Source organism: Chelon labrosus, assembly GCF_963514085.1.
Source record: "Chelon labrosus genome assembly, chromosome: 4".
Classification (NCBI taxonomy): Eukaryota; Metazoa; Chordata; class Actinopteri; order Mugiliformes; family Mugilidae; genus Chelon; species Chelon labrosus.
Window position 1 is genome coordinate 28,788,496 of NC_140340.1, and position 15,857 is coordinate 28,804,352.

At 40.5% G+C, this 15,857-nt stretch overlaps 1 protein-coding gene across 1 annotated transcript in view; it reads left to right on the forward strand.

The window, feature by feature from the left end:
* The first annotated feature begins 2,555 nt into the window (after positions 1 to 2,555).
* The window catches only part of quob (quattro b), a 33,113-nt gene continuing 19,811 nt past the window's right edge, over positions 2,556 to 15,857 (forward strand). The window contains exons 1-2 of the mRNA XM_084542138.1: positions 2,556 to 3,006; positions 15,634 to 15,831. Of these exons, the coding sequence (XP_084398264.1) occupies positions 3,004 to 3,006; positions 15,634 to 15,831 (201 nt within the window). The 5' untranslated portion in view covers positions 2,556 to 3,003. The remainder of the gene's footprint in view (positions 3,007 to 15,633; positions 15,832 to 15,857) is intronic.

The following is a 15,857-nucleotide window of genomic DNA, read 5'->3' on the forward strand; positions in this document are numbered from 1 at the left end:
GTTTAAGAAACCAGAAGCTACTCATTGCATCAGTTGGTGTTAAATAACTAAATAACTTGCATCAGTCGGGGTTAAATAACGTTGCAGCTGAAAGACAGTCGTCCATGCAGTTATTATCCAATAGGAGGCTCGTACCCATTTGCTTAAATCCAGGTGGTGACTTTTTATTGGCCAGGCAGTGTATTTGAAAAGTGAAAATAAAAGTATAGTAGGGATATTTGTAGTTGGTGTCAAAAAGTTTCTGATATTTCACATTTATACAGTCTGACTAAATCAGCAGAGCCAGTAATGTCCAATTTTATTTATCACAGATATGTATTATATATTTTTATGGAAACTTTACTGTTAGCTTCACTCTCAGTGTTGGTAAGCTGCAGGCTAAGCTAACTTGCACAACCAATTGTAAGCTACCTGCCAAGCAAACATTAGACAGGATTTCAATGTTTACAGTTAGATGAGCAACAAACGAATGCTCTGTGTCTCTGTAATAATTCTCTACGTCATTCTGTATTTGATCCTTTGTATGTTAAGAGCAGCACTCAGCTCAGGTTAAAGCTAACGTTAGCTTTTGTGAATGTTGTTTGTGTAGCATTGGTGCAACATGTAAGAGCTGACACAATTCTGAAACCAAGTGATATTTCTATTAATAAAATTAATGATAACAATAATATAAGGTTATCAACTGAAACTGACTCATTCAAATGTTTGTACAAGTACAAAGGCCAGTCTTTGTTCTCACAGTCTGACATAATTTACATACAGGCTTTCTCCTCATTTTAATGTGTTTTTCCCACAACAACTTAGGTCAAATTATCACTTCTTGTGACATCAGTATTGTTACATCTGGTTCCAGTTTTGCGTCCAATAAAGTCTTGAGAGGTTTTGGATCAACTCAAAAAATCAGAAATCAAATTAGCTTAATTTGCAATGTGCCACACACACACATGGAATTTATTCCCTACATTCAGCTCATTCTAGTGAGCACATCTGAAGCAGTAGGCAGCAATGCAAGTTACCCAGGGAGCAGTTTGGGGCTTTTTAGGTGAATGCTCAAGGCATCTCACCCATGAACATATGAATGGACTAAACCAATGACCTCACAGTCCCAAAACTGCTTCTTTAACCACTAGTGGTGTGGAGTATTACTAACAAAGACATAATGGTGGCCAGGTCACTTTGCTGTGATGATCAACTGTATTTGTACTTTTTTTTATAGACATCCTTATTTTTAACATGTTTACAAACCTTATTTTTAAGGTATCAGTGTTATGTTTTCAGCTTTTTTCTCTCTCCAATCAAAGCCATCACACTTTTAAGTTACAGTCCATCTCTTGTCTCGAGTCAACATTATGCAGACTAATTCTAGCCAAATGATCATATTGCACTCTGTTGCTTGACTTTTGAGTTTTTGTATACAGGTTTAGTAAAAAAGTGTTTCGGATGCCGATCTCAACAAACAGGCAAAACATCTTCAGCGGCTTAAATGCCCACATTAAAGACACAAGTTGTCGTGAAGAAACAAAGAAAGCAGGCAAGACTGAAGCAAACAGAAGAGACAGAAAAAAATAATTGTGTACCACATTTCAAGAACGTCACCTACATATTTTTGTGATTTAGGGGGAAAGACAAATTAGCATGTCTTTCTCTTTGTGAAAGAGAAACACGTGAGGAATGTTCAAGAGACCGCAGTTCCTGCAGAGTGGGAAACCACAGATGCTGAGAGAGTTAGACAGAGGATTTTCTTTTAATTTTTCCAGCAGCAACATCACCTGAACAATTGATTAAAAGAAATATGTCCTGGGCAGTTTCCTTAGGATTCATGGCCTTCCATGTAATTTCTGGAATTTGAACGAATAAACAGACGGAGGCTGAGGCCAGCTGTGAGCTTGCTGGTCTTAACCGCCATACTCACATGCAGTCACTGGCCTTCAGCCGACAGAAATAAACACTGGCCTGTCAGTCTCTTTCCTCAAGAATGCCTCAGTGATGAATCTCCCTTCTTGCAGCAGCAGGTCCCAGGTTTCAGACTCTTTACATCTTCCAGTTTCAGTTATTAAACGTCGTCCAGAGGGTGTAACCCTGCATTCCTCAGAGCTAATGTGGAGGTATAGCGGCACTCTTCTCATGCATGCTTCTGCTTGGCTCAGACCTCTCAGGGAAGCCCCTCTCCTATCTTTCCCTTTGATATGAGTTAAACACTGGGCAGTCGGCTGGAAGACAGTTGCTGAAGACAGGAAATGAGAAAGCCTGGAGCAGACAGTGGACGTCTATGGGGACAGGAGGGAAGAGAAAGACTGACTTAAAAGCTCCCAGAGATTAAAATAGAAAGAAAGGGGCCACAAACGAGGGGCTGCATTTCTGCAGCCCTCTGATTCCCGGCCAAAGGAGCCTGCTTGCATCTGTGTGTGCTCGTGCAAGTGTGTGTTTACATGGATGGCGGAATAGGATGTGGGAATGTTTAAATTCTTATATTACATACAGAAACAGCTACATTTAGCGAGTGCTGCTGTGAATGCTTTGTCTCCATTTGTGGCATATTGTGTCTGTGGGTGTGATAAAGCCTGTGTGTTTGAGTGAGAGCAAAGAAACTCTGAAAAGCCTCGAGGGGGATTTCCTCTGAAAGGGAACGCTTTTCTCCTCCCCCTCTGAGATTCTCCCTCCTCCCCTCCTCTCCTCCCTTCCCTCTCTTTCGCTCTCACTCGAACCCAAACACTCAGAGTAGCCGAAAAAGCGAAAGAGAAGTGAAAGAGGGTCAACCATTTGCGTCCCTCTGTTCCGCACACTCAGACTTGTGGAAAGTCTCTGAAGAATGGAATGGACTTTACTTACTTTTCAGTCAAGGCAACTTGCTGTCATGTGGGTGTACTTCAGCCAACTTCTGTTGTTGAAGCACTAAACATGGCAAGTCTCCTAGCACAGAGTCGAGGGAGGCTGTCTGGAGAGGATTATCAGGACCAAAAATGAAGAAACTTTCTGTCTGATAGAGGAGAAACTCCTGTAAACATGGTAAAGTTTTCCTCCCTAGCATCCTTCTTGTTTATTTGTAGTTTGAGAGTTTGAGTACCCCACTGACCCCGTAACCCAGAGCATGAGTTTTTGAGAGCATGAGGTTTGGACAGGTGACTTTGTTTCTATCTGTGTGGCTCTGCCAATCACCTGTGAGTGAGATTTAGGAAGACTGATATGTCATAAGGTTACTGACAGAGCATCATTTTCTATTTTTTCACAGTCTTTGTTCTTTTTTTGAAACCTTATCTTTGTGACATACAAACAGCACAAAGCTAATGTAACCACACTCTCTGAAGCTTTTTGTTATCCTGGGCACAGTTGGTGGCTGTTCCACATCAGCACCTCACAGCATCTCAAGCTTTTTGAGTGTTTGCGCACAGACAAAGAGAGTAACAGAGAGAGGCACATTGTCTTGTGTTTTGCATCTTTAAGTCCTTTGAGTAGGACTTCATTGATGCGGATGAGGCACATACTTCAGTGAGCGGAGAGTGTTTCAGCGTTTAAATTATTCGACTGCTTTTGCAATGCGTACATAATGGAGTTCTCCAGTTCAGTGCTGGGCTCTTTGTAAAGTTCAAACCGCAGGTGTTTTTACGACAGGAGAGGACGAGTCTAATCCCAGTCACAACAGAATCTAACTGATGACGACCAGATGGGAGCATGTCAGACTGACGATGGGTCAGTGGGAGGATGTCGCTTCTTTGAACTTTTATTTACTAATGCCTGCTGCCCTGAAATTTGTCCAATAAATGCCCAAAAAGATCAGAATGATTTATACTTAGGATTATGAATACTTAGTTCGCACTAGGAAAGGCTGAAAGCCAAACGTTATGGTACTGAACTCTAACATAGTCATCAATCTCCAGAGCTTGCATCTTCCTATTTACTGTAAACTTCTTCTTCATATGGAATTCAGTCGGATCCATAACATCTTTTCAAAGCATACCAGATAAGGGATAGTTTTACAAAGAGCAGGAAGGAAGGATGTTTAAAGAAGTCCAAACTTGGCTGCTCATCATGGCCGCCACTGTACTTAACCCCCCTCCGTCACATCCAGTGCAGTGCTTGTTTGACCAGCTTTTACAGCCTTGTTTGCTTTACTTATTGCCTGAGTGATGTTTTCCTCAGCGACCACCCCTAGAGTCATGAGTCTGCAGAGTCTGTATTATTAGATTACTGCACCGTGCATGACCAGGAGTTTCTATCTTGGGTAAACACTCGACAATAATACAAAGATCAGATCCCTGGCTAGGTGCTGTGCTCTGTATTTGCATTTAGTTACTGTGTGACAAGGACAACCAAGAGTCACTCATTCACTAGCAAGGTGAAGCACTTTCTTCTAATGTCCTTACAGAGTGAGTTTTCTTTCTTTTAGTGTACAGTAAACATGATCTAGTGCTGCATAGATAATATTTTCTTAATGTCTGTAGAGGTATTCAGAGTTTATCCAAAGTAAATGCAAATCATCAAATTGTGTTTAAGAGTTGCTCTTGGGTGTTGGACATGCTTACATCTTTCCCTACCAAGCTTGATCAGAGTTCATCTAAAATGGTAAATATTTAACCAAACTTTAGCTGTGGCCATTGCAAAAAAAAAAAAAAAGAAAAAAAAAGTTAGAGGATGTTTTCTTGATAATACACTGTTCAATGTTTTGCTACCCACCAGTTCCAGAGGAAAATATCTGTCTTGGTTTATAGGTACCTCAAACAAATCTACACTGCAGAACCACACAAGTGGCCTATGCTGCTGTGAGAATTTGTATTTGGTTTGTTGGTGCACTGGTGTGTTGTACCTGATGTGATTTCATTGCTGTGGTGTTGAGTTCCTTTGTGGAACTAAGAGGATCATATCTGAGTTCAAGAAATGCTGAAATACAGAAAAGAGAGAGGGTACCAGAATAAATATGTGCACATGCAGTGGTGATCCTGGGGTCTATGGGGTGAAAGCTGAAGTTCATGTTCTATTCCCCCCAGTCCAAACTCACAAAATCTGTCGCAGGGTAGATAGAAGGGTGCTCCTTGGGTTATGGTTTAAGGGGAGGGGGGCTTCATAGCTTTAATGGGTTTATGGTTGTCATTGCATAATACATTTGGAGTCCCCCAAACAATTGCTTGGTGTCCCTGCCATGGTGGTGCACAACCAGTGAACCGATTATTTGTTCCAGCCACTGAGAGACATGGACGTGGAAATGTAGCATGTACATGTCAGGCTGTTGTTTATATAATAATTGTGTGCGTTTGCTGGCCAGGTGTGGTACAGTGGGTTTATCTGAGCTTTTTGGCTAAAAATTAGCTCATATTAATGAGAGCTGTGAGGCTGAATGAATACAGATACGTTTTGGGTTATAAAACCAAAACAATAAGCTGAAAGACACTAAAATGTTGCACAGTGTCCAAACAAGCAGTCCTGTTTCAGACACATGGCAACTGTTAATTTGTGATTTAAAAATACTGGTTAAAGCACATTTAAGTCTGAATATGATCTAATCTGATGATTAGTCTGAATGCAGAGTGTGCATACCTTGATATATTAACTGTCTGAATCACTGTGGATACGCTGCATGAGAGTATCTAGATTTATATGGGATGACAGCATGTATACTTATCTGGCTTTACAGAGCCACAGCAGCTGTGCCATGAGACAGTCATCAGTAGCTCCCTCCCCTGCCTGTTACAAGTCACCACATCTTAGTAACTGACTGCTTCTCCACTTGCTGTGATTTTGCCAACTTGCAGACAGCCAGAGGGGGGAAAAAAAATCTGAATTAGTCATTTGATTTATATAAAAAATATGGGCAATTATAGACATCTGCTTTTTGGAGCTATATGATCCAAGTGAGTTTAATTTTGCTTCAATCAGCAAGTCATGGCTCTGAGAGTTGTCATGGAGCTGCAAACTGTGTTTATTATCTCTGTATCGCAAAAGTGGGTCAGACTGAGCAGACGCTTTGCAATGCATTTTCAAAACAGAGCCGAGGGTTTGAGTGGAAATATCTGCTAGTCCGTTTCCAGCATGCATTGTTCCTTGAAAATCACTGCAACATTATTATTTCCTCCCAGACTGTCTGTCTTGTTAGCTTATTGTCTTTCAGCTCAACTTTTCAGTGCTCTAAGTTAAAAACCTCACTATTATAGATCTTCCAGAGTCATTCTGTCTTTCATTTTGTCTTGTCACTTTGTCACAGCTCTAGCTCTGTTTTGCATTTATTGGGACTTACATGGAACTTTGCAAGAAAGAAGATCAGCAGATGTCACTGCTAAGTACACTCCTTAAAAGCATATGCACATGGCTGACAAACGCAGTGAACAAATCCTTTCTGTTGCAAATTAATGGATTTCAAAAGGCTTCTTCGTATTATTATCATTTTGTTTTCAATTTCCTGGCTATGTAAGCATTAGGAGTTGGCCTGTGGGAGCTATTCTGGTGTGTTGTATTTTATGTTTGAATTTTATTCCTGATGCGTTGCCAGAATGAAAGCTTTGGGAGCTCAGATCCAGGAGGCTTTGTTTAGTCATGTTAAGAGGGAGCGGTTCACAGCTGAATCAGCTGTGGAGACTTTCCAGAGAAAAAGTCTCCACACTGTGAATTATTTTAAAGTTACACGCCAGTTTTGTTTTTACTGTGCATTAGGGAATTTCCTGTTTTCTTTAAGTGTATTCGTGCAAGTGAAAACATTACTTCTATGACAAACATCTTATTAGGCATTAGGCAACTTTTCCAACTATCCACCTGTCTGATCCTGTGGTGGCATGACAGAATAGGATTTTTCACTGAGACTTTCACAGCATCCAAACAGAAAGCAGATGTATCCTCAGATCAGATAAGGATACTGGCGAGATTTCAGGGCGCTGTATTATTTTTCTCCAAAACTCGTTGCCATGAACTTCAGCCATGAGTCAGAGTTTGTGATTTCGAAAGAGACGACAGCAGAGATTTATGCTGGATTCAGACTCACTCAGTTTATTGTCCCATGAGAAACTAGGTAGATGTTTTTGGCATGACTGTCTGCTGCGGTGGTGTTTTGAACCTTCCACGTTATGAGCTACTTGTTCATTGTTCATTATTTAAAGATTCAGGTCATTTGTGAAATTTCAGCTCACCCACATACTGTAGCAACTTGCCAGCTTTAAATTCTTGAATCTCATTCAATATGAAAAAAAAAAGGCCGAACCAGAAGTTTGACACTGTTTATGTGGCCTCTTTACTTTCTAAACATAGATCGAGTTCTTATGAATTGCAAATGAAAGGAACAGAATAAATATCTTTACACATGGCAGAAGTAAAATTATGCAGTAGTTTTTGTCTTGTAAGGACTCAAGAAGGCTTATCTGAATGAGCAAGCGAGTGGATCTCACACAAAGACGGTACTGTCTCGTCTCCAAAGAGGAGAAACTGAATGTGTAAGGAAGACGTAGTAGAGAAAAAGAGGGAGTAAAAGAAAGACCACATGGCCACATGTTTTTGATTGTCATATGACTATGACTGTGCCAGTTACATTCTGATTACTCCAAAACACATCATCCTTCTAATTTTGGGTTCTGTGTGAAACCAGAAAGAGTAGAGCACTGCAAATATGTTTAATGTGTGTTTTTTTTTTTTTTTAACCACAAATGAAGAGAAAGAACAATGATATCTGCTAATAGAGGTGACTCACTTTGGAGCTGTTCTCTCTTTCCTCTGATGAGGTGTCATATCCCATTAGCTCCCTGTGCCCACACTAGCCTTGTCTTTTGTTATGGCTGAACTGGTGGTGTGTCATGCGAGGCTCTGGGATATGTCTGCAAGACCATGCATGCAGAACTCATGCAGTCTTCAGGATTTACAGCAGGTCTCAGCTTAACTGTCACTTCTGCTTACGTGTTGGTTTTAGCCCGAAGGTGGAGTGACAGTTCATTTCTTGTGAGGATTTCAAGAAAATGTGACGACCATTCAGGACAGAGACGTGGACAAATCCTTTCAGCATGTCACAACAAGAGCTGTGTCCTTTTAGTTAAGGTTAATCTGCTTTAAAATGACACTGGCCAGCTTACCTTCTCTCATCTTTTGACCCACTGCGGCTGATGACACTGATACACACAATGCGATATATACTTTGACAGTTTGTTTATACTGTGGCTCAAATCTGGGGCAAGACTTTCTTTAGCCACAGCCTGCAGCAACACGATGAAGCCTGTAATTATCAGCTTTATACAAACACTGCAAAAAAAAAAAAAAAACTCCCAGGAGGCCTAAATGGTAGACAAGACAAAGAGAGAGTGAACCTTTACAACAAGCGCCTCTTGTCCATGCTAACATGCCAGTTCGGGTCAAACAATGATCTTTGTTGGCGACTGAAGCTCTTTCTAGAGTTAAATCCCAGGCTGCACTGGAGAATAGCAGGAACAGAGGGAATCCCCTTGTCTTGAATGTGCAGAGGAGGCAGCGGTGGAATGCGGTCAGCTGGACATCGATCAAAACAAACAGTCCCTGCAGACCAAGATAAAGGTTCAGGATTTAAGCTTGACTGAATGCTCGTCACCGGCTGATTATGGAAGTAAAATACCTTGGGCGGGGGGAAAAAAAAAACGCAGTAACTCTGTCAATATAAGAAAATTACTACACACAGATATACAGTAAAGAAAATTAATTGCTACCTTTATAATCTAGGGAAGTGACAGTTTCTTGATGTTTATATGGGACTGAATACTAAAACTACCAGTATATTGCAGAGGATGTTGAGACAGAACAGCATCAGAAAAAGATGGAAATGTTACTTTTCTCAGGAAAACAGAAAAGCATTTTGTACTTATACTTGTGTATGTTTTAAGACGCGTCTTGTTTTTGGTGTTTGTTATTTATGGATCACATCAGCACTGGCCATGCGTCACGGATTCTGGTGAAGTCGGACCCAAACGCCAGACACAGTGGGAGGCAGGAGTAGAAAGCCAAAACTTAAGGCGTTGTACGCATCCAAAAGAAACTAGTGAAAAAAAAAAAAAAAAACACAAAAAACAAAAAACAAAAAGGGAACACAGGAACACGAGAAACAGAACAGCAAGACAAATAGGATAACTTCACAAACAACTTGACAGCAAATAAAAGGAATGGCGAGGCTATATATACACATGGGCAGAGGGGTGACTGACGAGACACAGGTGAAACAAATTAGGGCGGAGCTCACAAGGAGAAACCAATCCAACAATCAAAGGGGGAAAACACAGGAAGTAACACAAGACACGACACACCAAGGAAGAACTTTACAAAATAAAAACAGGAAACACAGGGAAAACCAAACAGGGTCACAGGAAATACTCAAAACTCAGAACCATGACACCATGTTCTTTGTTGAACGCTGCCCCTTGTTTACCATGTTTGGACAAAGACAGGCCTGAAGTTTAAATGGCCATATGCCCAACTATACGTTGTATTTATTTATTTTTATATAAACTCCTTTGTAACTATTATATACTGTTCAACTCGTAGCATCAGTCAAATTAAGTTGTTTGTTGAACTACAGGAATTTTCGTCATCCTTGTTTCACTCCTCCATGTACCTTGTAAGCAGGTTTAGTTGTGCTTGAAATACAGTCTTTAGACAACAGCAGAGGAACACTGTAGAAAATCATATAAATGTGAACCCTGACAAAAAAACTGTAGGTAACCTATTTACTTGCAACCATAAGCACCCTATTCATAAACACGAACCAAAAATACAAGGCTTTAGGAAGATTTCTGTGTTGAATCAGTACAACGTAAGAAAATAATGGCAAGTATACTGCAGCATTCATTTTTAAATGTTGGTAGGTGGTGATGCTGTTTTGATCAGGTATCTGTTATCTGCAATACATTTTGAGTAGGTTTCTGTAGTACGGTGACTTCGTTGTATCATTCATGTTCGGTGTTACATGCATGCTGTCAGTGCCCAGAGAGTTTATATTCACTTGCCCATTAAGTTCTGGATCTTTATTATCAGATCCTAAATAACTTGAGCCTCATGTTGTAACCACTAGTCATTGGCAAAAAGGACTGCTCCAATCTTCTTGTAATTATAGCCTATTATATGACTATCATGACTATTATTTTCAGTTACCAAACCATCGGGACACATATTTTGCCTTTGTCCCAGAAGAATTCATGCGCAGCTCTGGCCTGTTTGCCATGTTGTGTGGCAGTGACTGATGTAATGAGATACACACTTAGCACTCACGACACCAGCAGCAGTCACCCTCCCTCGGTTCATATGGCCGGTCTGAACGGGGCCCTGCTGAACTATGCTCGGTAAATCTCAAGGGGGGTCTCACTCGTATCAGTATCACTAGCCAAACCACCCACAGAGATGACTTTCAGTCATTGAGAAAAACAAGTTCATATCTCACCTCAACTGAAGTGCACATATTTTTAGGGTACGCTGAAGCTGCAGTGAAGAACTGATTTCAAGGTACAACTCAACACAGAAGACCGGACTTGTCATTGAATTCTATACGTCTCCATCAATAACAGCACACATGCCGAACTGTGCTGATTCAAATAAAACATATACACATGGTAACTTTATTTCTCATCTCTTTTAGTGACTTTACACAGCTTTGTTTTATTGGATATGGATATTGACTGCAGGTCTACTGTTAGCTCTTTGAGACATACTGTACAGTAGAGCTCAAAGTTGAATGGTTTCAGTCAGTGTAAACCAGCTGTGATGCATTACTATTCTACTGCCTGCCTCAAAGGTATTCTGTTCTCTGTTTAATAATATGTTGTGACAGATGTGCACAATTGGAAAAAGGAAGCATTCTTTTCTACTGAGGGCATGCAATGGCTACAAGGGGTACAAAGAACAACTGATCAAATGTTGCTTTTGATTTAAATCCAACATGTCCTACATTGTGTTCTCCCGATCATGTGATATTTCAGACACGCTAACAGTTAATGCAAAAGCTAAACATACAGTGGCTGAAATGGTTGCTCCAAATATTAAGTGAAACAACAGCTGGATATTTTATGACATTTGTTTCCAGTGTTTCATGTCCAAGGTGCTCACAAGCATCTGCCAAACGGTCCCAGTGTAAATCAGTGTGAGGCCTTTGAAGCCGCTGCACTTGTGTTTACACTGAGATGGTCTGGTCTCGGTCAGGCCATCAAGCCAAATGAGGTAGGGGCTAAAAACAGAGTCCTTTGTGGGGTTTGGGAGATTAACACAGCAGGCTACTGAGAACTGATTGTATGAATAGCACGCCTGCTGAGGTTAACGACTAAGACCAGTCCAGATCCAAAGGAAGTGTCAAGTCCTTGTTTTCACCCACAAACTCAACATGAATACTATGCCTTCTTCTTTTCAAGACCAATGTGTAGGGTTCAGGAGGACCTGTTAGCAGTGATGGAATACAATATTTTCAGAAGTGTATAATTACCTGTAACAGCAAATTGTTGGGGTTTTGTTTGCTTTGAATGAGCTCTTCATATTTAAATACTGAACAGGTCCCCTTCCACAACATGTTGTTTCTACAGTAGCCTGTGATGGACAAATTAATTCCTCTTTATAGAATCTTTCACATTTTTTTTTTTTACAATGAAGTGAGGCCCACCATATTAGTTCTATAGTTCTATAGTTATATAGCAGAGGTATTTAGTTGGATGCAGTCTGCGACCTCACTACCAGATGTCACTATATTTTATACTCTTCTCCTTTAATTGAGTGTGATGTACATCAGTCAGCCACAACATAATGACCACTGACAGGAGACGTAAATAACATGGACCAACAATACAATGTTCTGCTGGGAAACTTTTGGACCTGGCATTTATGTGGATGTTACTTAGACATGTACCACCCACCTAGACCAGACCAGGCACCCCCACCCCATAGCAATGACACTCCTTGATGGCAGCAGCCATCCCCAGCAGGATGCAGCCTGACTCAGGCACACACACAAAAACACTAGATTCCAAACTTATCAAGTAACTGTGGGATGATCCACAGAGACCCCTCCCCTCAACCCATAGGACCCAAAGGCCCCCCACTAACAACATTCTGTTGCCAGACACCACAGGACACCCTCAGAAGGCCCATGTCCATTCTCTGATGAGTCACAACTGTTTTGGAGGCACAAAGGAGACCTACACAATATTAGGAAGGTGGTCATAATGTTACGCCTTTTCGGCCAGACTGTAAAGGGTACAGCATATCAAATGCAATTATCTCCAGTGACTGATGTGGTATACTACTGTTTATTTAGATCAGTGTTCTGTGGGTGGATCTATGGTGGTATGTATGGAGCTCAGATTTCCACACTGTGGGATAAATAAAGGATTATCGTATCATATCGTATCGTATCGTATCGTATCTTAAACCTGGTCTTTTATGAGATGATTCATGCATTTTCTTTTTTTCTGCCTCACTGTCAAAGGTGCATGTTTTTTGACCCACTTGCTTGATCCACATGACATTTTACAGTCAGCTCACATGCAAAGGCCCAGATTCATTTGACTTCAACTTCTGCAATCCAGTAGTATTTATTAGCAAAGGTCAACACTGTGTAAAATGTTTAAATGTTTCACCAATCTACACTGACTGCCCTCACATCTCAAAACCTTGCTTCTAGTTGGGCTGGTTGACTGAAAAATGCTTCAAAGATCTCCTCTTTTCATCTGAATTGTTTCCGTGTGTTTTTTTGCTGGACTTGACCCGTGGCACAGCTGGTAATAGTATCTTATCAATGCAGGCATTCAGAAAATTACTCAAAGCCTACTTGCACATACAGTAAACGCAATGGTGCCATGCACAGCTGGTTCTATTAGTTACATTTGTGAGTGCACCACATGCTTCTCTGTCACTATAAATTAGATCAAACACTGACCCTGGTCTTCTGCTCAGACAAAGGCCTGACATGAAAAGAGCTGCACAGACTCATGCAGGACAGGCTTAATCATCTCCACAATAAAGCAAAAAAAAAAAAAAAAGCTTTTGAAGAGGCGAGGTTTTCTTTAATGATACAGGTAGGCTCAGAGAGAATTCACTGAAACCTTGAAGAGATTGAGCTGAAGAGATTCAACCAAATATTGGCATCTGCAGAGCATTTGTTCTTGACGTGTCTGTGTCATGTACAGTCCCTGACAAAAGTCTTGTCACTTATCCATTTTGTAGAAACAACAGTTTATAACCTGACTTTTAATTAATCCATTGGTTTTAGAAATGGCTCATATGAAAGCTAAAACCCTCCCAAATTATGTTTGATATACTAAAATAAATTTGCTTCACTGAAGAAAGATTGATCATTTAATGAACACAGAAAGGTCAGATGTTGGCAAGACAAAAGTTTTGTCGCCTACAGAAAGTAATGTGAAAATTGAACAAATCATTTACTTCAAATACAAAAATATGATGCATAGCATCAGTGAATTAAGTACTGGTGCTGTGAGATCCATATTTAATATCTTGTATGACTTCCATGAGCTTGAAGGACTGCATCCATGCGGTTCGACAATGATTCATACAATTTATTGATGAAGTCATCAGGAATAGCAAAGAAAGCAGTCTTACAAGAATAAGAAAAAGATTTGAAGAGACTGGAGATGTTTTTGACAAGCCCAGGTCCGGCAGACCCCGCAAGACAACTGCTCGGGAGGACTGTTTGTTGGCTCGAAAATCCAAGGCCAGCCCCTTTTCCACTGCAGCAGAGCTCCACCAGGCCTGGTCACCTCAAGTCCCCGTGTCAACCAGAACAGTTTGTAGAATCCTGTCTCGAAATGGCCTCCATGGTAGAATCAGTGCCCAGAAACCAGCACTAAACAAAAGGCAATTAAAAAAACGTGTGGCATTTGCCAAGGCCCACAGCCTGCTGAAAGGATGGACGCTGGAAAAGTGGCAGAAGGTGGATTTCTCAGATGAATCTTCGGTTGAATTACATCACAGCCGCCGCAAATATTGCAGGAGACACACTGGAGCTCGCATGGATCCGAGATTCACCCAGAAAACAGTTAAATTTGGTGGCGGAAAAATCATGGTCTGGGGTTACATCCAGTATGGGGGTGTGCGAGAGATTTGCAGGGTGGAAGGCAATATCAATAGCGTAAAATATCAAGAAGTATTAGCTACCTCTTACATTCCCAACCATAAAAGGGGTCAAATTTTGCAGCAGGATGGTGCTCCATCGCATACTTCCATCTCTACATCAAAGTTCCTCAAGGCGAAGAAGATCAAGGTGCTCCAGGACTGGCCAGCCCAGTCACCAGACATGAACATCATTGAGCATGTCTGGGGAAGAATGAAAGAGGAAGCATGGAAGACGAAACCAAAGCATCTTGATGAACTCTGGGAGGCATGTAAGACTGCTTTCTTTGCTATTCCTGATGACTTCATCAATAAATTGTATGAATCATTGTCGAACCGCATGGATGCAGTCCTTCAAGCTCATGGAAGTCATACAAGATATTAAATATGGATCTCACAGCACCAGTACTTAATTCACTGATGCTATGCATCATATTTTTGTATTTGAAGTAAATGATTTGTTCAATTTTCACATTACTTTCTGTAGGCGACAAAATTTTTGTCTTGCCAAAATCTGACCTTTCTGTGTTCATTAAATGATCAATCTTTCTTCAGTGAAGCAAATTTATTTTAGTATATCAAACATAATTTGGGAGGGTTTTAGCTTTCATATGAGCCATTTCTAAAACCAATGGATTAATTAAAAGTCAGGTTATAAACTGTTGTTTCTACAAAATGGATAAGTGACAAGACTTTTGTCAGGGACTGTAGACCTTTTTTTTAAAAAAAGAATACAGTGTGATGTATTATTGTCCAAATAGGAATTTTCTTTGTAATACATGGTCCCCCCTTTTGTACAGAAATAGTGCAGCTGCACTAAGTGGAATTCAAAGCGGCGCACTCCATGACAAGGCATTGCGCAAGTACAAGCACGCCACAACTTAACAACAGTATTTGTTTTAAGGAGTTACTGAAAATGACATACAAAGCTAACCATCAGCAGATCCCTTTGAGGGCAGTACTGTAACTTTCAAGCCTTTTGTCTACACCACATTGGTTCAGTTTTTCTAATATGCACATACATATTTCTATAGTCAAAGCAAAATGAATGTGGCTGGTAAAGATACTTGCAGATTTCCTACATGTCACATGATGAAAATGCCATTACAGTTACTGTGCATTGCAACATCAGGGTTTTAAATTAGTCTGTGTCTGTTTTAATTTTGCGAGACCAGTCTGTAATGGAAGATTGAATGTGTCTAAATGAAATATTTTATTGTTAATGTGCCTTGTGGTCAATGCAATTCTCATTTGAAAGTAATGTGGCGATCATATCACTTTTTTATTTATGTTTCAACACAACCTTCCAACAATCCAACATTATTGGATTAAAATAAGTTGTATTTTAAGTGATCAGATATAAAATGATTATACATTTTTAACCTCTGTGACTCTAGTTTTAGGGTGATGTTAGTTTCTTTTTTCAAATAGGCAAATTCTATAGTTAAATGAAATTTCTACATCTACATTTGTTCGGTCTTTCCTTGTATTGTTGTTGCTGGTATACTAACCCATTACATGGATATGAGTTGTCTAAGACAGCACCAACTTTTTTCACCATGTTTCTTCTCATTTCCACTATGTCTTCTTGTCCTCCAGAACCCTGAATCTCTTGACCTGTCCATCCAGAGTGCCCTGTCGGCCCTCTTCCCACCTTTCGAGGCCACAGCACCCATCGTCCTCAGCCAGTTGTTTCGCACCATTGACGAACGTTACCATGGTGATGCTCTGCAGTGCCTACTGGACTTCCTAATTCCCACCAAACACCTGCTGGAGAGTGTCCAACAAGCAGCATGCGTGAGTATGAATTCATTTAGACACAT